Consider the following 27,367-nt stretch of genomic DNA (forward strand, 5'->3'; position numbering starts at 1 on the left):
TATCAAGCTTTTAATGAAACTTGTGAATAATCCAGTACCATATTGATCGTTAGAGAAAGAATACATTACTACTATCCTTTTGTTTGGGGAAATTTTTTTTTTAAGTTACCAAAACTCTTATCAGATTTTCATGGTTGGAAATAAACTATACCTTTTTAAGGAGAAGCTCAACTCAAAAAATTAGTGGCATGGACACACTGTTCGACTAAAAGCAAAGAGAACCCTAGGTTCTCACATTCTAACGAGCCGAAGACCTGTGAAAAATCTAAGTTTGAAAAACTTGTCGAAGACACTACTCTTCGACACGTTTCAAGGAGTTTTGAAGGGTCGTGAGGAAAAGCCTCATTCTTTATAAAAAAGAAGGCTACATTTTGAGAAGTGTTGAAGGTTCATGAAAAGAGCCTTTAATTTTGTCAAAAAGAAGGTCGCTTTTTGTAACACCCTATTCTTCCAATTATTTAATAAATTGATGATTGTTTGGTATTATAGTGTTAGAGTGTATTGGAATGAGTTGGAGATGTTTTGGTGGAAAGTCTGGTGCAGAGGATCTCGCTCAGGCGAGACAGATCTCGCTTAAGTGAGATTAAGCGCCTAAAACCACATGATTTTAGGGCAATCCCGCTCAGGCGAGATGATACTCACTCAAGCTAAATAGGATAAATTTATCCCAACTATCACCTCGCTTAGGCAAAAGGTAATCTCACCCAGGCGAGCTAAGTCGCCTAGGTGAGGACTCACAAGAAAAATATCCAACTCTTTCGATGTCATCTCACTCAGGCAAGCTCGACCTCGAGCATATGCAAAAATGCTTGGTGAGGCTAATTTCTGGTGTGCTCGCTCAAGCGAGTTGTACCTTACATAGGCAAGAATTTAGTCGCTTAAGTGAACTGTTCCTCTCTCAAGCGTGAGCATTCGCGGTTAAGGGGTATTTAAGAGATTTTCTACTGGAAATTTCATTTCATTGCAAACCTTGTTTTCTCTTCTCTCTTTCTCTAAACTCTCACTTCCTTCTCTCAAATAAAACTTCGTCAAACTCCAATTACTTCTCAAATTCAAGCTTTGACGTTAAATCCAAATGACTCCAAGTAAGTTTCTCTAGATTAAACTTTGTTTTCTCTAATCGTTTCTCGTATTTTAATTTCTCACAAATATCTTTTGGTTCTCATGAGAACTTCCATGGATGAACTTAAATCTTCGTCAATCTCTCTTCACATACTCACCTTGAGGTAAGGAGAAGGAGAGCTCTATTTTTTCGTTCTATTAAAGTGTTTATTTTATCACTACTAGAATTAAGAAATTTTCCCACAGTTTTTTTCCCGCAGTTCATATAACCATTGTTAAATTTGAATTTTACCCGCAGTTTAAATAACCGTAGTAAAATATAAATATTTCCTGCGGTTTTGTATTGTAACCGTTGTTAATTAACAACGGTTAAGAAAACCCCCGCTAAATGTTAAAAAAAAAAATTTATCAGCTTTCGCGCTTAGAAATGTCTCTTTTCGAAAAAGTGAAACAAAAGCCCTCTTTCTCAAGTCCCGTTGCCTAACATTTCCAGCGCTCACAAATCCTCTCTTCCCTGTGCTCACAAATCGGCGTCTCTCTTTGAATCGATTTGGTGTTGTTATTTTGCTCCCATTGTCGTATAAAGGTATGCTTTTTGTTTTATGTTTGGATTTTATGTTTAGTGTTTTTGATGAACATTTATAATTGTTTTTTTGCAATTGTTTTGGTTGCATTTATAATATGGATGATTAATCGAGAAATAAAACAAGGTTTGATAACTTAGTTGATGATTAAGGAGACACAACAAAGACTGCATCTGATTTCTAGCCACTAAGTCTTTAACAAATGCGATTTTTTTGCACTAATAAGTTTTAAGTATTGAGTTGCATTGAAGAGTGGAAGATAACGTTTATCTGGTTTCCATCTCGAATGTACATATCTTTATCAGGCCTTCCAAACATGATGCAGTTTTGTGTGTCTATAATGAAATGGCATGTTTTGTTGCTGTAGTAAGGTCCTTTAGGATAACGAATCCATCTCCTAGAAAAAATTTCACATTGTTTTGCTTTTGTGCTGTTCAAAGTGGTGATAGTAGATATCTTTGGGTATGTTTCATGTGAGAAGATCATAAGAGAAAGAGGAAGAATTATGAGAAATAGAGTGAATGATAACAAGACAAAACTTTTGGGAGTGTTTAGTGTTGTGTAGTACTTCCCATTGAGAACCTCACTGGCCCAAAACTTCATTGTTGAGCTGAATTCTAAATCAAAGCTTTGTTGAATGCGTCATACAAATATAAACTTTATTTTTCTTTTGTTTGAAGAAATAAAAAGCCAATTCTTTTTATGCATGTTATCATGTTCAGCTAATGTAAACTGGTAGATCTTGTGTTCAGGTAGTGTTTACTTTCAAAGCTTGTGCAGTAAAGTTTACATTCAAATGTATCTTGATAGTAGTTTATGAAAGAAAAAGTAAAGTGGTTTAAGCTCAAAAGAAAATAAGAGCTGAAACTGGTTCAGTATTGAGCCAAAAAAGAAAAGGGGTCACAAAATTTGCTATTTAATATCAACTGTGTCTCCATTATTCCTTTTCAATGTACTGTTACTACACAACTATTTTACAATTTGGAACAGGATCCCCTGCAGTAGATTATTTTTCCTCGCAGGATATGCAATTCATATTAAAAATTCATAGATCTAAAAATTTTAAAACGTTTATAATTTATAACTTTAATAAAATAATGATTTTTTTAACATATGTCTAAAGATATATAATAAAATATCAAATTGTAGTATAAATGATAAAGCAAAATACTATTGGATTTGGACCCTTGTCTGATTACATGTTATTCATCATAATGATTAATGCTAAATCCACAAAAAATAATTAAATGTGTAACATTGAGGGCAGGTCCTTATATATCCTAATCACTTTGAACATGGTTAGAACATGCCACTCAAGAAAAGCTATGATATTTCAGTATTTTTCTTATCAAAACCAATGTCATGAAAGATAATTTGTGTTCACTTGCATATCCATTTTGATCGACTCTATCATTGTTCGCAGCTGAGGTACATGAGACCTTTATTTATAAAGTTTGGAAGATAGTGGTGGTTCTGGGGATAGAATATTGTTGACAGATTGAGAAAATGATTTCAGAAGTTGGTAAACACTAAACTGACAAGAATAACAGGAAACACTTCATATAAAACAGCAGGCGTCTTTAGGTTACGTTCAGTTTTAAATACTATTCAATGGACATAAGATTGCTGCAGAGTTGGCAAACAGAAACCACCACTTTCCTCTATTAAACTTGTCAAATCAAATTGATATTGCATAAGAGAATTCTAGTGCAACATTATTCTTTTATCACAAAATATATTTAAGCCAATAACATCGTCATAACCTGGACATTCCAAGATACTCACTTCTTCTCGCTCAATATATCTTGTCATGGTTAGAACATGCCACTCAAGAAAAGCTAATAGGTATTTTTGTCTAAAACTATCGATGCACTAAAGAAAATAAAAAATAAAAATAGATAATTTCGAGACTTGTGAAGGCTCAATTAAGTTGAATTTCTTCTATAAAATATGACCATATGGTGGGATCGGACAATGTTACTTGATTAAGTTGGCAGTATTTGAAGTTGTAGTGCATTGTTTGATTTTTTAGTTATTGGTGTTGTTGTAGTGTGAAGGAATGAATTTACAAGCATCACTATTGTGTGAACTAGTTTATTTATGACAATATAATTTTTGCAGGCTTATTCATTGTCACTATACAATTTTGCAGGCTAATTTCCCTCCTTTGGTGGCTTGACGATTAAAATTGTTTGTTGAGTTTCTAAATATAAACAAGGAGATTTCAAAGTTAGAAAATTTTCTATCTCGATAAGTGTACATTAGTTACATTTCAAAGTTAGCATTATTTGAAGATTTATTTTGAGGTTAACTTGTGATAATTGCTAATAGCTATAACTTGTGTATCATTACCACTTTAAGGAATAGTATTTATATGCAATTTTTCAAGTAGTTAGGAACGTAACATGTTTTCAAACGGCCTACATATATATATATAGATAAAGGAGTAATTGATCTATTTAAGAATGTATTTTTATAAATTGATTCTCTCTTGTTTATGGGTCCTTATACTTAGTATTATTCAAACTTAATTTACTCATTATATTTGCTTCTCAGAAATAATGGATAAATCATGGATTAACATGCCTCGAAATACACCACAATATGTGGAAGGATTGAATAGCTTTTAAATTTTGCATTTGCCAATGGGAGTGTTGAAGGTAGGATAATATGTCCATGTCCTAAATGCAAGTTTAATATATGGAAACCACGAGAAGAAGTATATGACCATTTGATTGTAAAACCTTTTCCGAAAGGGTATACAGTTTGGTTAAGACACAGAGAGATAAGTCATGCAGATACTACAGTTGAAACACCTTCAATGTCTCGGGAGATTGAAGATAGAGTTATTGCTAGTGATCCTATATGTGATATGGTCAATGATTTATTTAGAAATCATATAAGTCGCGATGAAATGCAAGAAAATGATGATATTTGTCCACAATCAAACCAAGCCTTGCCTGATAACAGTGCAGAATTTTTGGAGTTAATTAGGGATGGTCAACAAAGTTTGTACGAAGGATGTGATAAATATTCAAAACTTTCATTCTTGGTCAAGTTGTATCATATTAAATGTCTTTGTAAAGTAAGTGACAAGGAAATGTCAATGATCCTAGAGCTGTTGGCTGATGCTTTTGAACATGCTAATATTCCATCTTCATTCTATGAAGCGAAGAAAACTATTGCCAAACTTGGTCTTAATTACACCAAAATTCATGCCTGTCTGAGGGATTGTATGTTATACTTTAGAGAAGATGCAAATAGAGATACTTGTAAGACATGCAAACAATCTAGGTGGAAGTCCAAAGATAAGGGTGCAAATACTAGTACTACTAATAAACGAAAAAAGGTGCCTACAAAAGTTGAGATATTTTCCTTAAAGCCACGTTTGCAAAGGTTGTTTATGTCTTCAAAAACTGCTGAGCATATGCGATGGCATGGATTAGAAAGTACTACTGAGGGCATATTAAGGCATCCAAGAGACTCAAAAGCATGGAAGAAATTTGACTTAATGTATACTAAATTTGTTTTAGACTCTCGAAATGTACGCCTTGGGTTGGCTACTGATGGCTTTAATCCTTTCGGCAATTTGAGCACGAGTTATAGTATTTGGCCAGTTATGCTCATACCGTACAACCTTCCTCCTTGGATGTGCATGAAACAGAGTTCATTTATCCTGTCGATGATCATTCTTGGTAAGCAAGCACCGAGAAATGATATTGATGTATATCTTCAACCATTAATAGAAGAATTGAAAGATTTAATTTATGGACTACTAGTGTTAGAACTTTTGATTCATATAGCAATGAAGTTTTTAACATGCATGCAGTTGTGATGTGGACTATTAGTGATTTTCCTGGTCTTGGAACCTTATATGGATGGAATACATATACTGGTTTAGCATGTCCTACTTGTAATTTTGACTCAGTTCCTAGCCGACTTCCTCATAGTCGAAAGTGGTGTTTCATGGGTCATCCTCGATTTTTGAATGAAGGGCACAAATTTAGATTAGCTCGAAGACGATTTGATGGAAATATAGAAAATAGAAACCCTCCTGTAGCAATAACCAGTGCATCTATATGGCAACAAGTTCAGATGATTAATGTGGTGTTTGGAAAAGATTTAGATGTTGAAGGAAGGGCAAAAAAAATGCATCGAGTTAGTGGTACACAAGCTGAACCTTCACAATGGCGTAAGAGGAGTATCTTTTTTGAACTTCCTTATTGGGTGAATAATTTATTACGTCATAATCTTGATGTCATGCACATTGAGAAAAATGTATGTGATAATATACTTTGTTAAATGATTCTAGAAAATCAAAAGACCATTTAAATGCAAGAGTGGGGCATAAGATCTGATTTATGGCCTAATGAAAATGGAAAATATCTTCCAGCTTTATTCACATTAACAAGTACAAATAAAGAGCTGATTTTAAAGACATTAAAAAATATTACTGTTCCAGATGGCTACTCAAGTAATATTAGTAGATGTATTGATATCAGGCAACGAAAGATTAGTGGATTAAAAAGTCATGATTCACATGTTTTAATAGAGCAATTGTTGCCTTTAGCAATGAGGAAGACACTCCCAAGCCAAGTATCAGCAATGTTAATTGATTTGTGTTCATTTTTCACACAATTGTGTAGCAGAGTTTTAATTGTTAATGAACTTGACCAATTGCAAAGTAGAATTATTCGCACATTATGTCATATGGAAATGTTATTTCCACCTTCATTTTTTACAGTCATGGTTCATTTGATTGTACACTTAATTGAATAAGCCAAGGTTAGAGGACCTGTCCAATATCGATGGATGTACCCTATTGGGTCGTGTTGATGATCAGCCAAATGTAGAATTATCTAGTGCAAACTCTTTGTTTCCACCGATCAAAAATCCAATTGGTGTCTTTAGTTACTTCACTTTATCTTCAAAGGAAAAATTACAAGCACATCGTCATGTATTGACCAATTGTACAAAAGTTGAGCCATTTCTTCAGTAAGTAATCTTATTTGATAATTGATGATGGTATTTTTCCTTTTGAGTGTTTAAAAGATTTGTTGCAAATCCTCATCAAAATTTAAACAAATTAATGTAGTACTAGGGTTACCCTACATGTCTCCCATTAACATTGGCTATTAATCTTCATTAAACATGTTGAAGGCACTAATTGAACAAGCAATTAAAATAGGGAGTTTTGTGGTTTCAAATCAAAATAAAGAGCAATGAGCAAACAAGTTTAATTAATTCAAACAATAGAAAATAGCAATCCTTAGTTCATCCATAAAGATTTTATCCTCATTCCACTCAAGATTTAACATTCATCCTCTCTCCCATGAATTAGGTTAATTTAACAAGCAAAAATCAACCTTATTGTCCTAACGAAATTACGCAATTTGCTAGGCTCTAATCTCTTATCCCAAAGTTACGCAACCTTAGAATTAAACCTAGGATTAAGCAATCCCTAGTTTAGAATCTCCTTAAAATGAATTACGGTTAATTAAGCAATATTCCCCTCATTCACCATTAATTCAATTCAAGAGACAAGGAAGAAGTAATTCATGAAAAGAAAGAAATTATATTATCATTAAAATCAAGGAACTTAAGAATCCGTGTGAACTTACTAAGGATTACACAAAATTTAGCCCTCCATGGAAATGGGGGTAAAAAAAGCAGTTGGAAAATGCAGAAAACTCATTAACATTAATGTAAAAGCAAGAGAAATGAGAAACCAAACCCTAGGTTGGACCCTTGGCTGTCACCCAAGGTTGCCCTAAGCTCTGGAAAATGTCCTAAATTTAGTAAAGAAGAGAAAAGGTTCAAAAAATGTAAGAACTCTCTACCCTAATTTGGTAAAAATCTATTTATACTAAAGCTGGTGCCCTCTAAAGTAATTACTTTCAGTCTTTCATAGTAAACATGCACAGCATTAGTTGGGTTTTGCCTCTCTGGAGTGATTACTATGAAAGATTCATAATAACCACGCGTAGCATCAGTTGGATTTTGCCTCTCTGGAGTGATTACTATGAAAGATTCATAGTAACCACGCGCAACACTGGGATATTTTGGACTTTCTGGAGTTGTCACTATGAACTTTGATAGTAACTACGCGCAGCACCTTCAATTCTGCATGCTCTGGAGTGATTACTATGAACTTTCATAGTAACCATGCGCAGGTTTAGTAGATTCTGGGCTGCTGTAATTGTCACTTTAAGCTTTGAAAGTGATCACTTTGGTCCCTTTGCTGGAAGTGGCTTGCTGTAGTTGTCACTATCAATCTTGAAAGAAGTTACTTTCACCTCAAATTCCTCAAAATCTAATAATTCTTCAAAATAAGCTTGGGGATTCCTGCCACATTATTCAAATGATCAAAACATGTAAAATAAACTATCTAAATCAATGTAAATTAACCAAAAACTAAGAAACCTATATTATTTAGCCTAATTGGAATGTTCATCTTATTTTCACTATCTAAGTCTATTCTTTTCTATAAAAAGTAATAAATGATGTATAAAAATTTATTAAAATATGGAGTCATCACAACCCCAAACTTAAACTTTTGCTTGTCCTCAAGCAAACCAAAATTCAAGGACTAAAGTAAAAAGGGTTGGACTTATCCAAAAAAAATATTTTTTTCAAAATTTTTCTGTTCCAATCTTTCAACTCTAATATACACTTCCTCCATTTCAAAATCATGGAGTCATTCAATAAAGAAAACACACTCGTATCAATTAATTTTATGCAAAGTCCCATACAAGTGAAACAAAAATTCAACAAGGTTCATCATACTTCACACAATACAAAGAAATTATCTAGCTCACAAGGTGGTGTTTCACTCTTCACTCGTCAGTGTTTCAAGCTAGGTATTTTCCCTCAATACATGTAAATTGCTCTACCCTACTATATGCTTGCCCATATTCTCAATATTCTTTGCCTTAATACAATGATTTACCTATCAAAAGGACTTGGTTAGTCACAAATAGGGATAGGTAAGGTTCAATTTGATCAAGGAGGATCTAAAGCTCAAGTGGGTTTTCAAGATAAGGGAATCCTCTTGAGTGAGTAAATACAACAATTAGAATGAAATGCATCAAATGAGGTAGCCAAAGAGGTTCAAGCACTTTTTATTTTCTTTCCTTTTTCATTCTTTCTTTTATGATTTCTTGGACTTTGGCAACCACTTTTTTATTTTTGACAGGTATTAGTAACATGTACGATGTCCACTACCCCAAACTTGAGAGTTGCTTGCCCTCAAGCAACTACCGTCAAAATCAACACCCCAAACTTAGTGTTTGCATTCACTCATGATGTTACTCAAAAGAAATATGTTCTTGATGGAAGAAGAAAAAAAATGTTTAGCAGACTAAGTTTAACAAAAGAAGGGGATGTAATACATGAAGGTGCAAGGGTGGGCAATGGTGAGTGGGTGTGTGTAAAGGAGGCCTCAATCATCTAGATAAAAATTGCATAATGCATATTCAACTAAGAAATAGGGCAAGTTCTAGAGAATAGATGCAAAATGACATGGAATATACACACAGAAAGATAATTAGGGGCTCAATTCTCTACCATGGTAAAAATGGTGATAACTACTTAACATCATGTGAGGATAATTCACCTTGCAAGAAAAGATATTCAACATGGCATGGAGAGAAAATTATTTACAAAAGTAGAGTGTGTTCATGAATTGAATGAAAATTGCAGTAAGAGTCTAGAATTGGAATTACAAAATTGGATTCAATGAAAAAGAAAAAGAACAAAGATATATTTTTGTATTTTAATGTATAATTGTGCAGGAAAAATGAGGTTAAGAGTATATGAAATAGAGGCAGAGAACTTCACCCCCTTTTTATGAATGATAGTATCTCAACTCATGGGCAAAAAAAATGATGCTCCTCTTGATGGAACTGAGGGCATTCTCTGCACAAAGAGACAATAAATTCAGCACCAGCTGAACAAAATAACTCAAACTCAGATAATATATATATAGCATAAAAGAGTTAAGTTGTTGTTCAGAGTAGAAGCAATAAAGGAAAATTAAAGGCAGGGAAAATAAATGGAAAAGTGTACTAATTACAGGGAAATTAGCAGAAAAAATATATACAATGAAAGAGAAGGTTAAATAAATAACAGAAATAGAAATTTTAAGCTAAATTGCGTCTTCGTCAGAGCTGGAAGAGAGGTTATCATCAGCTGTATCAGTGTCGGTGTCCTCATCATCATGCTCCTCTGCTGCTGCTGCTGGGTCTGGTACTGGCTCCCCCTTTGAGCTGCTATCTTCCTCTTCCTCCTCCTCTTCTGCTGTAAGTGTGAAAGGTGGAAGATCATTCTGAACTGCTGCTCGAAGATAAGGGGCTGAGAAGGTGGAGGTATAGTAGATCTGGTCAGCAGTCATCCCCACCTTCTTCCCTATGTTGAGCAACATAGTCTCTGTGAGGGTCAGAGCAGCCTTCTGACCAGCATGTATAGCATCTTGTCGCAGAGCTATTTCCTTCAACTGGTCCTTCATTTTTTAAGGGAAGCCTTTCTTTCCTGCAGCTTGGGGAGGCATCTCAGGGACTGAGCTCTTCTTAGCTTTAAACAACTCCTTCACCATAGCTGTGGTGATGCAGGGAGCTGCTCTAATTTTCTGCTGATACTCCCCAAAGTCAACTCCAGCATCCTGGCAGAGCATAGTAATGATGGAGGGAAAACCCATGGAGTCCTTCTTCCTGGTTAGGATCTCCATGATGGCATTGCTAATAACATCGCCAACATGGATGGGCATCCCTGTCATGATGGCATAAACTAGCTCTGACCTCTTCACTGCCAGGGTAGATGAGTGCATGACTGGCATGAAGGAGCTAAGGATGAAGATGCTCCAGACCTTGGCAGGTGGAAGAAGGTGCTTTGTAGTCAGATTCTTGGGCTGGAGCTTCATGTCAAATTCCCAATTCTCTCCAGCATTGCATATTGCTTGAAGGATTGACTTATAGTCCTTTTCCTCCAAGTAGCTGAAGGTAGTGTAGTCTACCTGTCTAGGCCTATTTTCAGGAAGAGGAATGTTGAGGATCCTCTGGATGTTGGCAGGGTTGAAGTCTATCACCTTGCCTCTGACCATGGAGTGCCTGTAGGGGAAATCATCTCCCTTAACCCTGAAGGCATTGGCATAGAACTCCTGGGTGATGTCCTTCCACCCATGCCCAGCACATATAGTGAACAAATCTCATCCCCTTTTCTGGATTTCCTGCTCAAATTGAAGGTAGGTCCCTTTTTGCAGGTCAAAATTCCTGTCCTGCATAATGTGTCGCCTGAGAATATTTGCTTTAAAGAAATTCTCATGAGCCAGGGACCTAAATCTGGGATCATGGGTAGGCTGAGGCGTAGATGAAGAAGCAGCAGCTGTCTTGGCCCTTTTGGCCCTGGGTGCATTCTTTCTAGGAGTGTTTGCCATTAATCTACACATAGAAAAAGGGATAAATGAGTGATAGTGCAGAATTAACCATGTACCAAGAATTTCACACCATTTGGAAATGAAAGAGAGAAAATGCAGGCAATTTACAGCATTGTTGTAGAAGAAAGTAGCTACTATGATGAATGAAAGTAGTTACTTTGGCAATAAAGCATGACAGAATGCAGAGGTAATGTGTGTATAATTCCACAGCAAATGTGTATGAATCAGAGAAAATTTGAGGCAAATCAGAGTAGTTCTGTATACAAAAGTAACTACTATGCTAGTTGATAGTAACTAGTTTGACAGTGAAAGAGCACACAGTTAGGCACATGCAGAGTGATCACTATGAAGTGAATTATGGCAGTTTTTGCAATATTAAAATGATAAAAGTGACCACTATGAAAGTGGACACTTTCAATGAAGTGTAGCAGCAAGAAAATAGCATGTAGACACATAACACTTGCAAATTCAAGCAACAAATTAGGTCCGATATAGTGATCACTATTTGTTGGCAAGTAACTACTATGACAACAAAAACAGTTTCAAAATGAAATTCATAATTCATGTGTTCAAAATGCAGAAAATCACGTCATATAGTGAATCATGGTCTGCAAAAGAGGTTCATTTGATGGTCTAAAAAATTTAAACACAAAGTGCATTTGGATCCAACAAACGAATTCCCAACTTCTGAATCAAGCTGTGACATGTAAAATGCAGAGAACAGCTATGCATAGGATGAATTCCACTAGATCAGCTAAGGTAAAAAGTTTGTGTAGCAATATGGGTTTAATTTCAAATCAAATTTCTAGAATTCGAAGCAAGCAGTGAGTGAAAATGTAATCACATGGTAGTGCAACTGAATCAGATCAGCAATGAGTGTATGAAATGAGCAGAACACAATATATTCACAAAGAGTAGTTACTATGAATGTTGATAGTGACTACTCCAGAGCAAAAACACTTCAAATTCACAAAGGAAAAATGCAAATTGATTTCTAATCAGGAGAATTGAAATTTCAATATATAGAAATCACATTCTAGACTAAAATGATCCTAGGGGAAGCAGAATTTCAGCATTACATACAGAGTAATCACTACGAATTATGAAAGTAGCTACCCTAGGGTTCAAGAATGACAATTTGCATACACAGAGTCAAAGTAATCACCCTACTAACTTAAAATCATGTAATTATCCTTGCAGAAACTGATTCTAACCAGTAATTTCAACTAAAATTGGTTCTAATAAAAAATCCCCAATTGAAAAATGAAGAACCCTAACGCAAAGAGTGAGGAAGAGGAAATTACCTAGATTGGAGTTCAAATCAAGTGCAAAAGTGCAGGGAATTGACGTTCGAATGCAAGGAATTGAATTCGAGGGAGTGAGTGCTCAGGAAATTGGAAGAAGAGTGAAAATTTCTCAGAAATGAAAAGTGAGAGTGAACGTGAAAGGGACCCTATTTATATAAAAATGTTGGGCGTGGTTACTCTCAAGAATCATTGTAGAGCAAAAACACTTCAAATTCACAAAGGAAAAATGCAAATTGATTTCTAATCATGAGAATTGAAATTTCAATGCATAGAAATCACATTCTAGACTAAAACGAACCTAAGGGAAGCAGAATTTCAGCATTACATACAGAGTAATCACTATGAATTATGAAAGTAGCTACCTTAGGGTTCAAGAATGACAATTTGCATACACAGAGTCAAATTAATCACCCTACTAACTTAAAATCATGTAATTATCCCTCCAGAAACTGATTCTAACTAGTAATTTCAACTAAAATTGGTTCTAATAAAAAATCCCCAATTGAAAAATGAAGAACCCTAACGCAAAGAGTGAGGAAGAGGAAATTACCTAGATTGGAGTTCAAATCAAGTGCAAAAGTGCAGGGAATTGACGTTCGAATGCAAGGAATTGAATTCGAGGGGCCCTATTTATATAAAATGTTGGGCATGGTTACTCTCAAGAATCACAGTAGCCACGCGCAAGGGTTTTAGCAAAATGGTGTGCGTGTGGTTACTATGAACTTTCATAGTAATTACTCCAGAGGCGCCTTTTTCAGCTATTTCAAAAGAGGTTGCGTATGGTTACTATGAACTTTCATAGTAACTACGCACATCAAATGTTCAAAAATGGTTTCTGTAGTGGTTACTATGAAAGTTCAAAGTGACCACTACAGAGGCGCCCTTCATGTGTATTTTCCCAGAGTGCTGCACGTGGCTACTATGAACTTTCATAGTAGTTATGCGCAGACCAATGAATTCAAAAGCCTTCAAAGTGGTCACTATGAAAATTGAAAGTGGAACTACAGAGAGCAAAGTCACATACCTTGGTGGAAAGTGACCACTATGGCTTGGGAAAGTGATTACCTTCATGGCAAACTTCAAAATTTTTTCTAAAGTGAATGCTTGGTGCCATGGAAATGATTATTCCTCCTTCTCTACTTGGACTTCCATGAATATATGCATAAATTGAGTCCAAATACAACGATGGGTCCAATTGAGTCCAAATACAGCGATGCATAAAAGATGCACCAAATGAATCCTATTTTGATGATTTAAAGTTCTTAGCTATGGGTCCAATTGATTGTGCAAAGCGTTATAGTGCATACAATGTTAACGAATTAAAGTTTCATATATTGGAACGAGACCAAGAGCTTAAACCACAAAACAGTGGAGTGTTTGGAACATTTGGAACAAAAAGCTATGCAAGTAGTAGCGATAATCAGATGCAATTTAGTGGTGTTCCTTATTATGCAAAATTGACAGAAATTATTGAGATTAACTATCATGGTTGATTCTCAATTACTTTATTCAAATGTATGTGGGCTAATACAACTAATCAGCGAGGAATTATAACTGATGACTTAGGATTTACTTTAGTAAATTTTGCACGTTTGATACACACTGGTGACCATGAAGATGATGAGCCATACATTCAGGTTTCAGAGGTTCAAATGGTTTATTATGTAGAAGATGAGTTAGATAAAAATTAGAGCATACCTGTACATCTAAAGCCACGAGACTTGTATGACATGGGTGATGACGATGACACTCTTCATGAATGTGAGCCATATCAACAACAAAACTTGGAAACTTTATTTCCAGATGGGGAAGGGAATATACCATTAGCAAGGTGTTATTTATAATTATTAGTTTAGCTATTATTTATGTTTTATTATTGTCCTTAATATTTTTCATATTATTGAAACTCAATTTAGTCATTATATTCATGTTTTATTATTGTCCTTAATATTTTTCATGTTTAATTTTATATATTTCACTAATTTTATTTATATTATTTTGTGCCTTCCAGGATTCCCGATGATGAAGCGATTCTCTAGCAAGAAGTCTAATGTAGCATCACAAGGTGGATCTTTTAACACTCAATCGGTACCTTCAAATGTACCTCATATTGGTAAGATATATTTTTTACAATATATATTAATTATCTGATAAACATTGTTAATGTCAATAATTAACACATTTTTTATAACAAAATGTAACTCTAATGTGGATTTTTAGATGTAGGTAATGGGTATAATATTTTAGAATATATTATCCTCAATTAGGTACAAAAGATTATTAATTCATGTCTTCTAGCATGTACTATATTTCATAATTAAAATTCTGGAAACTCAAGCAAGCAAATTTGTTCCAGTAGGTGATAAAAACAACCGTCTTTGACTAAGGCTTCTGGTTGAAAGTAGTAATTTTTTTAAAAGAATATTTTATATTGGAGTGTTATGTTATGAACTAAAAAAATTGACAATGAAATAATTTTATTGGTTAAATAAATTTATCGTGGTTAACTAGATTAGTCAAAAAATTAAATAACTTTTTGATACTACGAACTCCCCAAAGAAAAAAAACAATAAGACTACACTTAATCAGAAAATAGGATAAAAATGAGTGAACTTATTTAATAAGAAAAATTTAAGAGCTGATGTTAATTGCTTATAAAATAACTTTTTTAATAAGAAAAACATAAATGATAATTCACAAATTTTAATGTAATGAATTTTTTTCTTCTGATAAAAACTTATCAATTTGAATGACTCAAAATTGGTTTTTTTGATAATCCTTAGGATACTCATCAGAAAATGTGTTCGTGGTGTAATTAGCTATTATTAAAGTGAGATCAAACAATGTATGTATTGCTTCACAATACTATTTGCTTTCGAAATTTGGTTACACAATGAGAAAAGCAACAAGACCTTAAATGATTAACTTAGTTGACTGGATGATTCTATTGGGAGTTGAATGAAGTGAGATTTTTTTAAGAAACATATAAAAATTAGAAATATGTGACCACTTGGACTAAAGCCTGCCTCTACTTTAGTTGTTTTGAGCTAAAACCAATTATAATTTGTACTGTTAACATCATGCAAATGAATGCTGAATTATAAGCCGGTAGATAATGAACAGCTCACAAGCTTGTTTTTATTCGGTATTGAAAGTTATGTAATTTATTCAATTATGATTTGATTTTTTGTTGAAAATTATTTTTGTAACATCTTGAGGTAGGACCTTCGTCCTTTGTTAATTATGAAACAACCCTAAAGGAAATGAATCAACCTATAGGTTGAAAATCACAGTGTTCCTAAAATAGGAAAAGGGGATCAAAATATGATCCATTTAGAATGGCATAGGTAGTAAACTTGTTTGCAGCTTCTGTTGCATGGATTCCATCCCGACTCACGTAGTTGTAGGGATCATCACAGACTATTGCTGTCACTGTGCTGCCATTTTTCTCTCTGGTATTGCCACAGTAAACTTTAGGATCAAAGTTGTAGTCACCCCCTCCATATCCACAACATGCTTTTGGACCATACTGAAGCCCTGTTCCAAATTAGATGTGCTGCCTTATTGTTTATTTTTTCTTGTAGCATGCATGATGACTAAATTAGATGGTGTAAATGAAATTTTCTTATGTTGGTGAAATATAGTTCTTTTTCTAACCTTAACTGTACTGTGCTTGCTAAATACATGTCAGGATGAGGATTAATTACATCTTCGTTTCCTGCACTTCAAAGCATGTAATACAAATAACTATATAATTACAATTTTTTAAAACATGTTTTTATCATTGAAAAAATCTTTTATAACTCCACCAATAAATAACTTTAAATAGTAAAATAAAATTAAAAATAAAATAATAAATAGAAATATTAATTAATTTTTAACAGCGTAAAATAACTTTAAATAACAAGTAAAAAGTATAGTGTTTCAATTAGGAATTTAGAGTAGAAGGGACAGAAGCTTTTCTTCAAATTTTATACATATCTTGAAAGGGACACATAGCTTCCTTGAACATAGTCAAGTTTAAAAATTAAAACTATTCTAAATTCAACATTTTTTTTTTTGGTAGAGTTATGTGTTATGTTAAAAAAAAGTACTATCAAGTGATTACATTATGTTAAGAAAAAAAATGTAATTTTTTTTGTCAATACATTTAGCCCCACTAAAATTGTCTCATCCACTATGTCAACTTGTGGCACTGCTATTTCTTTCGGTGCTTAGTTAGAGATATATCTTTAGATTTTTCCCTTTCTCAATTATAATTTTTTCTTTACTTGGTCCATCTGTTAATGTGTTTTCAAGCTTAAACCTTTCATATTCATTTTCAAAGTAGCTTTGCCATAGCTATTAGTAACATTTACTGTGGAGGAATCATCAGTTTTATGAGGCATGGATTTATCCTATTTAGTCCTATATTTATCATATACTAATTGCTAGAACTGATTGACTGACTGTGTTCTTCCATTTGTGCTTTTGTGCTGATGGCATTCCCACTTTCTCGTTCAGTACCTTAAGCTTATTTCTTTAATATCATCCTCTGCACGTTTTTGCTACTATTATGCTTGTTCTCCATGTCTTATTTATCTGTTACACATGGCTCTATTACTCTTTTAATCATCCTTGCTTGGATTCTTCATTTCTAAGTCAAGGTTAGAATAGAAATTAAAACTATTGACTAGGCTGTTATATTATGCTTGTTGTCCATGTTCTCCTTACCTCTTTCACATGGATCTGTCACTCTTTTATCATCACTACCAAGAATTTTGGTTTCCAAGTCAAGGTTAGAAATTAAAACTTTATTTATCATACCAACATGATAGAGTTTTCGTTTGAAAAAACTTATAGCAGTTCATTGTACAGGGATCAACATCTTTCTTTTCCCCTTGCATCTTGTGCTCTCATTTTTCTGTAGTCTCTTAGATCACTTTCAATAGATGCATCTAAACACAGTTGCATTTAACCGTTCTTTGTGTGTCATTCTATATTTATCATTTGTATAAGCACTTTTCCACTTCCGCATATGTCTAATAATATCAATGGATGGGATAATCTTGAAAGTTTATTGTGGAGGGACCTCTGTTTCATTGGCATGCTACTCTAATATTATTTCCTTAACATCTCTAGTAGACCAGAGTCATCATATTATAGGTTTGCCCATGATAGCAACATTTCTCATTTCACTACTGATTGATCTTGGTGTTTGTTACAATTGGGAATGTACATGCCTAAATCAGCCCCAAAAGCTAGCTAGTGTTAGGCTAGTGATTTATTATTGAGTAATCTATAATATTTTATACTTGTTCAATGTTAATCGAAGGAATATTTGGTATTGGAATAGATTTAGATGGAGTTTAAAATTATTTAAAAAAAAAAAAAAGATGAACAGTATCGTATGAACAGTGTCAGATTAACAGTAAAACTGCCTATGAGCAATGCAAACCGCTTATGTACAGTGACCGTTGACATCATCAGTGACATCATCTTGACGTCATGACTGACGTCACATATGCGTACAGTGCGTGTACAGTACGCGTGTACAGTGTTTCCGGCGATGAATAGTGTTTCTGGTGGTGAACAGTGAATTTTGAAAATTTTCTATAAAAAGGGGGCTTCACACGAAATTTTCATTTCTTTATTCCTCTACAAGGTTCTCAAAGGTTCCAAGGCCATATACCACTATTTTCTCTCATATTAAACCCTCCTAAACTTAGAGTTTTCACCAGATCTGAGATTCTACGTCTATTCTGAAGGATTTGAAGTAAGTTACTATAAGTTTGAAGTTAGATTTACCGTTCGTTTTCCTTTTTCTTCTCTTTCTTATAGATAGTTGATGATATTTTAGGAGAAACTCCGTTCTAAAGCCGAATCTTCGGTGAATCTTGCGTTAAAATAAGTAATATTCGGTAGATCTAGTGTGAATCATCGTTCTGAGGTAAGGGGAGCTTACTTTAACCAATGAACTTCTTTTTGAACGGTTTAATATGTTATTTCAAGATGTTTTGATATGATTTTGTTAGATCTATTGAATAAAAGCTATTTTCTAAGCTGTAACTGCTGTTAATTGATTTAAAATATTGAGATTTTGGCTGATCTATTATAAACTTTCCTTAGTTGAGCTGTTAAAATAATTTTGGCGGTGTGCATCATACTGAGATATATGTTTTGCATCATTATAGAGCCGAGTTACATGTTTAGGTTGGTAGACGTGTAATGGTAAGTTCATGCTGAACTGCTGTGCTATGCCGTCTGGATCCAGATACCGGAATGGGTCGCTCCTAGATAGGGATGGAAACAGGCCAGGCCGCTTGACAGGGGCCTGTGGCCTGACCTTTTTAATAAACAAACTAGGCTCAGGCCTTTTTTAAGGCCTGTTTAAGTAAACAAGCCAGGCCTGAGCTGTTTATAAAGCCTGTTAAGCCTGACAGGCCTGCCTGTATAAATATATATATATATATATATATATATATATTATATAATTTAAAAATAGAGCTATCAAAATATATATTTAAATAATAAAGTTATTTCATAATATATTTTTATATTCTTAATTCTGTTATTATTAAATTAATATATTATGTTATAATTTTATTTATTTATAATTATAATAAATAGAAATTATATTATATTAAAAATTAAAAATATTTATACATGATTACACTTTTTAAATAATAAATTTATTTAATAATAAATTATTATATTTAAATAATTTAAAAAATAGTTAAGTCTTTGAATAGGAATAAGACGTAATCAAAATTAAACGAAATAAAATTTAAAACTAAAATAATAAAATTATATTAATATATTTTTTATACTCTTAATTTTATTATTATTAATTTAATTATTATATTAATATATTATGTTATAATTCTTTTTATTTATAATAAATAGAGATTGCTTAAATCTGAATTATATTTTATTTGAAAGTAAAAATTTATAAAAAAATAATAACAAATAAAATAAAAAATTTATTATAATATATATATATATATATATATATATATAATCAGACCATGTAACAAATAATATAAAGAATATAATTATAAATCAATTATATAATAATATATATTTTTATAACTTGCACATGTTTTAATTAAATTATTAATCAATTTATCAATTTATATGTAATTTATAAGTATGTATTTTAATTTATTGTATCAGTAATATTTTCTATATTACATTAATATTATAGTGTAGTTAATTTTACATTTATTTATTAATTTAAAATAAAAAATTAATGAGACAAATAAAATTAAATATTTTGTAATTATTTTTTAATTTAATAGTTATTATTGTTTTCATTTTATATATATAGTACATTAAGTTTAAATTTTTATATTAAATTTTATCACATATTTTTTAATTAAGATAAAAATTTAGAAATATAAGTTATTTTAATTTAAATATAAATTTTAATAATTCTTCCTATGCTCATATGTTATTTTTCTTCATCTATGAATTTTATAATATAAGTATTTATCATCTACAATTTTTATAATGACGATATTTATTTACTTTTTAAAATATAATATTTTTTTTAGCTAATTCAATAAATTTTATAAGTGTTATTTTTACTAATTATTTTTTTAATTTAATAGTTATTATTATTGTCATTATATATATATATATATATATATATATATATATATATATATTGCAGTAAGTTTAAATTTATTTTTTTTAAAATATATAATTTTCTTTTAATTGATTAAACAAACTGTGTGAAAGTTATTTTTTTTAATCAATTTTATGTATTTACTATAACTTTATTTGTTGAATATAAGATGTCTTTAAATAAACAAAATATGTTTCTAAAGTAAAACTAAAATATTTACTATTTATATAATTTTAAAAAATAAATAAAAAATATAAATATAAATTTTATTAATATAAAATATTTATAATTAATACTTAAATAATATTTTAAAAATTATTTATAAAATTATATAAATATTATTATAATTATTTAATAATTATTAAGAACATAGATAGAAATTAGAAAAATGTATAAACTAATTTAATAATAAAATATTTACATTTTTATTAATATTAATTTTTTTTTAACAGGCTTTGTTAACAGGCTTCAGGCCAGGCCAGGCCACTTAAACAGGCCAGGTCAGGCCTAAAATAAAGCCTTTAACAGGTAACAGGCCAGACTCAGGCCTAATAATTATGTTACAGGCCAGGCCTGTTTACAGTAAAGCCTGGCCTGGCCTGGCCTGTTTCCATCCCTACTCCCGGACCAACTCGGTTCCTTCTGAATTACTTAGGCTGTGAAACCAATTGCAAACCGTTTTCATGCTGTGCATTAGATGGGCTGAAAATGCATGGGGTTATTGCTGTGAGAAATATTTTGCTCTATATATATGATTTTATTTTATGTTTGGTAAGCTCACCCTTGCATTTCTTTCTATGTCGTTGTGTGTGTGTGTACTGCGATGATCGTACGGTGGTACGTGAACAGATGTAGTAGGTGTTGCATCTACTTCACAGGTTGAGAGGCCAGTGGAGAAATGTTAGAAGCTGGAGTTGAGTAATCTTGCATTAAAGTCTCTTTTTCTTTATATTTTGAGACCTCATGTAGAGGGAGCTACATAGTATAATTTTGGATATTTTGAATATTATGAACTAAATGTAATATTATGTTGTTCTGTTGGATAATTGTTGTAAGGAACTTTATTTTACTTTGAATGAAAAGTGAATTTTATACTTATATTCTCTATTATTTACCTATTTTAAATAAGTATGTGGTGTAGAAACAATGTTCTTGGTTCCTTATAAAAGGGGTCGTGACAGCTAGAGGGAAGAGGATTGTCAAATCGTTAGGGTACTTTGTCTATATACTCAACCAAAGGTGAATCTTAAACCCTCTACCTTTTTCACCCAAAAGTAGACATATAGAACTTGACATTGACAGGATTGGATGTCTATGGCTGACCCAACAACAGGACTAGAATAGGATTTGATGTCCTAACAGAATCCGGAACTGATTGAACTTAAATCAAACCCAAAAGCTAGTTCAAGGGGGTGGATTGCTGAGTCATTTTAAGGGATACTTCATCTATATATTCAACTACTGAGATCTTAATAGTTATGTGCATGGATTGGATAATGTTTTACCAATGTATTTATTACTTTTTAGGAATTACAAACATGAAGGTATTTTCTACTAAGAAGACTAATTCAGCACCTCAATCAAGTACAATGCCTACATCTGCACTCAAGACAAGTATAATGCCTCCATTTACAACTCAGTCTGACACACAACCTTCACCTGTATCTCATGACAGTATAATTCCTTTATCCTCTTATAAATACAATTCAGTCAATTTATATAATGAATATTTCTCATAACAAGTTACTAATGGTGACACTACTTGTTGCTTTATAGGAATTCACCCAAAGCTGGTTTTTAACAAAAGGAGTAATTCAGCACAACAGTTTCATACTCAACCTCCAACTGCACCTCAGTTGAATATTGAGCCTCCATCTGCACCACAGTTACATATTCAGCCTCCATCAGTACCCACACCACAGTTGCATGCTCAGTCTTCATCTATACATGTACCTCAATCTACTGCTCAACCTTCAATAGAGTTACAGTATGATAGTGAAGAGGAAGGATAAATAGAGTCCCAAATGCAACCTTCACAATCAACATTGCGTAAAAGAGCTTGGCTTGTTGACACAGTTGGTAAAATTGCTACCTATTATAATGCACTTAAATTTAATATTTTTAAATCTATGTGCTAACTTTTGATTCACAGATGAAAATGGCACAAGATAGACGAAACAACTCATAGTCAATGATGTTTGGTGTCTTCCTCCCAATGAAAAAATCATATTGAATTGGAATGATGAAGGACAACTAATTGGAGATGGTGCAGGATTGTTGAATAGGTTCTTAGGTCCTGTTGCAAGGGACTTTCAGCTATTCCCAATCAATTATACTAGCTGGAAAAAAGTTCCCAAAGATTACAAAGAATATGTATTCAATCACACCATTCAGGTTAGAATTACTTAACTCACACATGCTAAACCAAACCTTATGTTTTAATAATTTGAGCCTCAATTATAAAATACTATGAACATCAATTAATTTTTATTTTATTTTGCAGCCTAAGTTTGAAGTTGACTTTGACCTTCATAAGAGTTATATCTTCAAATCACTTAACTCAAAGTGGAGAGAGTATAGGCAAGAATTGTGGCAACAAAGGGATGATAGTACATGTAACAGAGATTAGTTGATTGAGATAGTCCCAGAAGGAGTAAATAGAGACCATTGGGCTTCTTTTGTTGATTACCGTCTAAGTTCAAAAACAAAGGTAAAATAACATATTTCTTACCTTATGATTTTTGTGATTGAGAATAATATTTTCATTGTTGATTATTAGGAAAATGCCCAGAAAAATAGAGATAATAGAAAGAAATAGATAATTCCTCACACTGGTGGATCTAAAAGCATTGCACAAAAAAGAGGCAGAGATGGTAAGCATAAATTATAAATAATGAAAATATAATTTTGCAGTTAACGTAAAATTCACATTTTTTTCCTACTTTGTAGGAACTAGAGTCTGGTCGAAAAGTTAGCAGGGGAGAAGTATGGACTATTACATATAAACATGCAAATGGACATTTTGTTAGCCAGGAGGCCAAAGAAATTAGTGTATGTTATGTTTTATTGAACTACTTGCTACATGATATACACTTTTATATTTGGTATTGAGATATGTTGCTTTTATCTTTAAACACAAAACACAAGTATGTTAACATTAACATTTGGTTATTTGTGTAATTTGAGCTTGACTATTTTAATGGTGCTTTTGTAGGAAAAAATTCAAGAATATGAATCAAGCAGATCTTTATCCCAAGAAATATCTACTCAAGATTCATTAGCTCATGTTTTAGAAAGTAAAGAGCATTATGGCCGTGTTCGAGGTTTGGGATTGGGTCCTTGTCTGTCTCAAGTCTTTGGATATCCTGCTCGTTCATATAGTGGAATGTCCTCATCTCTTCCTTCTTATGGGGAATTGCAGAATCAAGTAACTGTTTTAAAGTCTCAAATGGATGAACAAAATAAAAAATTTGATGTAATGATGAATTTTTTCATTCAGAACTTTCAAGGTCAACTACCTCCAGACTTAGCTATATTTCAAAGTTCACTGGTAATCCTTTTAAATTTAATTGTTTTAATAATGTATTAAATAAATTACATACAATTCAAATTTTGAACTTGTTCTTAATTACTACATTTCAGGTGTCTAATCAAGGAAGTGCACAACCAACTAATGTGACTGATCATTCTTCTTCAAATTCTCCAGCTAAAGAGTGGTTTTCTTAGGGATTATAGCAGTAGTTCATCTATGAATGAAAGACATGACATGTTTTATTTTAATTAGAATATTATTATGAGTTTGTATTATAAGATCTTTATGTATCACTTTTGATTTTATATAAATGTTTGTGGTTTTTAAAATTTGTTATGTTTATCAATGAAACAAAATTATTTGAATTTTATGTAATATTATATGATACAGGTGAATTAAAAATATGCTATATTTTAATTATTCAAATTTTATATATTCACATGCATTTAACGAGGGTTTCAAAACTGCTGGCAATTCTGGCAAATTAATGGGGGTTTCAAACCGTGGGTAATCCATGCGAAATTTAATGGTGGTTTATAAAACCCAGGCTAACTAACAACGATTTCTGAACCGCGGGAATTTAACGACAATTCCTAAACCGTAAGTAATTAACGATGGTTATGTAACCGCGGCAATTAATGAAGGTTAATGAATCGCGGGCAATTAACGATGGTTACTGAACTGCCGAAAATTTACGAAGGTTATCTGAAACCGTTGTTAATTAACAGAGGTTGGTTTAACCGCGACAAATACCAAAATTACCTGCGGTTGTTCAAAACTGCCAGTAATATGTTTGCCACGCTTAAATTAACTAAGGTTTTATCAACCGTGGGTAACGTCATTTACGACTGTTTAAACTCTCATTAATGTCATAATTAACCATGGGTAAACCATAATTTTCTTGTAGTGTATGCTCATTAGAGCACTATGACATAGGGATTTTGTGAAAATACGTGTTTTGGAGTATAATATTTATGAATGATAGTCGAGAATATACTTGTTAGGTTGTGTGGCTTGAATGGTTGATATGTTTACATGTAATATATATATATATATATATATATATATATATATATATATATAAGTCCTCAACGTGGAGTGTTATAATTATATGAAATATGTTTATATGAGATGATGATGATGCATGACGTTGTATTTGTAAGTTGGAATACATAGACTATATGTTGATATATGTATATGAGCATTTTGCAGCTATTATAAAGTATGATGTTGTCTAAATGATTTAATGAGTGAAACTAAGCTCTAAAGAAATGAGTGATGTGAACTTAGCATGGAAGTGCTTTACTAAGCATGATCTTATGAGTGGAGAATGAACGGATTCTCAATACAAGTATAAGTGTTGGACATCGAATGAATCTAATGTGAATAGTTACAGAGATACACTAGGAGTATAGAGTCCGGAGAGGATAAAAAATCTAGGGGAAACGTAGGGTGGTAAACAAAATTTATGTATTTGTACACACTCTTTCCAAGAGTGAATGCATCACATGGCCTCACACTCGTTTCGTGACTAGACTCTTGACTATACCTTTGCTAAGGGGTTCGTTATTGTATGCATTGTATCCGTGTACATGGGCTAACAGACGACTGTTTGCCTAGTTGACTAAGACCTCAAGTAATGCTGGATGCATCATTGTCTGTGATCATAGGGCACTGGGAGTGTGTATTTAAGGAGAAAAGTAAATAATGTTGGTATCAGTATGTGATTATGGTTGTTCTGTGAATTGGTTATTGGAATGATTATGTTTCTTTATGTCATATTATGATTTCATGTAATGTGCTTATTTGTAAAATGATAGAATAGACACTCATCCTTACTAAAATTTTTAAGAAAACATGATAATGACGTCACAGGAAAGAATTAGATTAATAGACAGTTCTATACATTGTAGACTTAATTATATATTTAATGAGTACCAAAGGACATGTTATTTTAAGTTGGCCGTACATATTGATGACATACCTAGGAATATTATTATGTTGGAGATGGAACTATATTATAGCGTCCCTTTGATTTTTCTATAAGTAGAATCCACCATATGTTAAGTTTATATATTTATAGAGGTACAGTTAAGACCCCAACAACCTTCACGTATTTATTAATATACCATGATCATAACCATCTTGGAAGGTTGACCCGAGTTATCGGTGAGCGAGTCATTGGTGTTGAGGTTGCGGCTGACTTAGGAGATTTATATCTCGAATCAAATGATGATCTCGATTAAGAGGATTTAGCAGAGATAGAAGGATGACATGAAGATGACTAGCACTGGGTCCTCAGTGTTTGGATAATTTTTAGGATTGCTTTTGGATAATTTTTAGGATTGCTCTGAAACTTAAAATATTTTTGTGATGTAATTATTTTGGTTGTGTGATTATTATCTTAAAGTCTCATATATTTTGACAAATAGTTTGTAAATTTTTATACTTGATATATATAATGCATGTTTAGTATCCATATTTGAAAATTTGTTTTTGGTTTATTATGATCTTTAAATTTACTATTATTTAATTAATATTCCATGATTAACAAATTTTGTAAATAATCATATTCACAAAAATATATTTTATTTACTCGTATTCACAATGCTTATCATATACAAAAATTCTTATTTTATTCTTTGTTTGTACAAATAAAATAAGCAGTTTTAAGACAAAAAAGAAAAGATTAGGAACTGACAAGGAAATTACTTTAAGTCCATGAGACAAGATGAAGCTCACAAATTTTTCTTGAAACTTATCGAAACAAGAATTAAGTAGAGAAATTTTTTCAAGTCCACGAGATAGGATGAAGCTCACGAATTTTTCTTAAAACTTGCGAAAAAAGGAATTGACAAGGGAAATTACTCTAAGTCAAAGAGGTAGGATGGAGCTAAAAAAGTGGAGAAACATGTTGAAAGAACTACAAGGTTTGAAGCGACTACCAAAGCGGCAGTTACCAGCGGTTACCACTAGTTAAAGGTCAGAGACACGAAGAACACTACAAGAAAAAATAGATTTAGCTACAAACAATTTTCTAGCTAATCCATAGCTAATCCCTAGCTAATAAATTTAGCTACAGATCAGCTACGGATTAGCTACGGAATTGTCTGTAGCGTAAAATAGGTCGCTAATTAGCTACGGATTAGCTACAGAATAATTTCGTAGCTAAGCTGTAGCTAATCCGTAGCTAATCCATAGTTGATTATTCAGTAAACAAAATAACAAGTCCGTAGCTAATTAGCTAGGGATTATCTGTAGCTTTGTCCGTAGCTATTCTGTAGCTATTAATTTTTAGGTCTGTAGCTAATCCATAGCTCATTCCTAACTAATTTTCAATAAACAAAATAACAAGTTCGTAGCTAATTAGCTAGGGATTATCCGTAGCTTATTCCGTAGCAAAAGTCTCTAACTATTCTGTAGCTATTTCATAGCTATTCTGTAGCAAAAGTCTCTAACTATTTTGTAGCTATTTCATAGCTAATCTGTAGCTAAAGTCTCTAACTATGCCGTAGCAAATCCATAGCTAATCTGTAGCTAATGTCTTCAATTATTTTGTAGCTATTCCATAGCAAATCTGCAGCTAATGTTTTATTTTAGTCCATAGCTATTCGATAGTTGATCTGTAGCTAAAGTTTTTAACTATTTCGTAGCCAATCCGTAACTAATATATAGCTAATGCCTTCATTATTCTGTAGCTATTCCTTAGCAAATCTGTAGCTAACGTTCTATTTTAGTCCGTAGCTATTCCATAGCTAATCTATAGCTAAAGTCTCTAACTATTCCATAGCTAATCCGTAGCTAATGTCTTTAATTATTTTGTAGCTATTCCATAGCAAGTCT

The 27,367-nt window shown here is 32.4% G+C and overlaps 2 protein-coding genes across 2 annotated transcripts; both read left to right on the forward strand.

Annotated features, from left to right (window-relative positions):
* The first annotated feature begins 4,467 nt into the window (after positions 1–4,467).
* LOC113862307 lies at positions 4,468–5,948 on the forward strand. Its single transcript, XM_027495396.1, has 2 exons — positions 4,468–5,341; positions 5,476–5,948. Exons 1-2 carry the CDS (start codon positions 4,468–4,470, stop codon positions 5,946–5,948), a joined length of 1,347 nt encoding a protein of 448 aa, XP_027351197.1.
* A 16,068-nt stretch (positions 5,949–22,016) lies between these two features.
* On the forward strand, positions 22,017–23,718 carry LOC113862308. The gene is made up of 5 exons (XM_027495398.1): positions 22,017–22,071; positions 22,265–22,386; positions 22,942–23,043; positions 23,207–23,542; positions 23,635–23,718. The coding sequence occupies exons 1-5, from the start codon at positions 22,017–22,019 to the stop codon at positions 23,716–23,718; spliced, it is 699 nt and encodes a 232-aa protein (XP_027351199.1).
* Positions 23,719–27,367: the final 3,649 nt, after the last annotated feature.

Source organism: Abrus precatorius, unplaced genomic scaffold (assembly GCF_003935025.1).
Source record: "Abrus precatorius isolate BTA unplaced genomic scaffold, Abrus_2018 Scaffold3, whole genome shotgun sequence".
NCBI lineage: Eukaryota > Viridiplantae > Streptophyta > Magnoliopsida > Fabales > Fabaceae > Abrus > Abrus precatorius.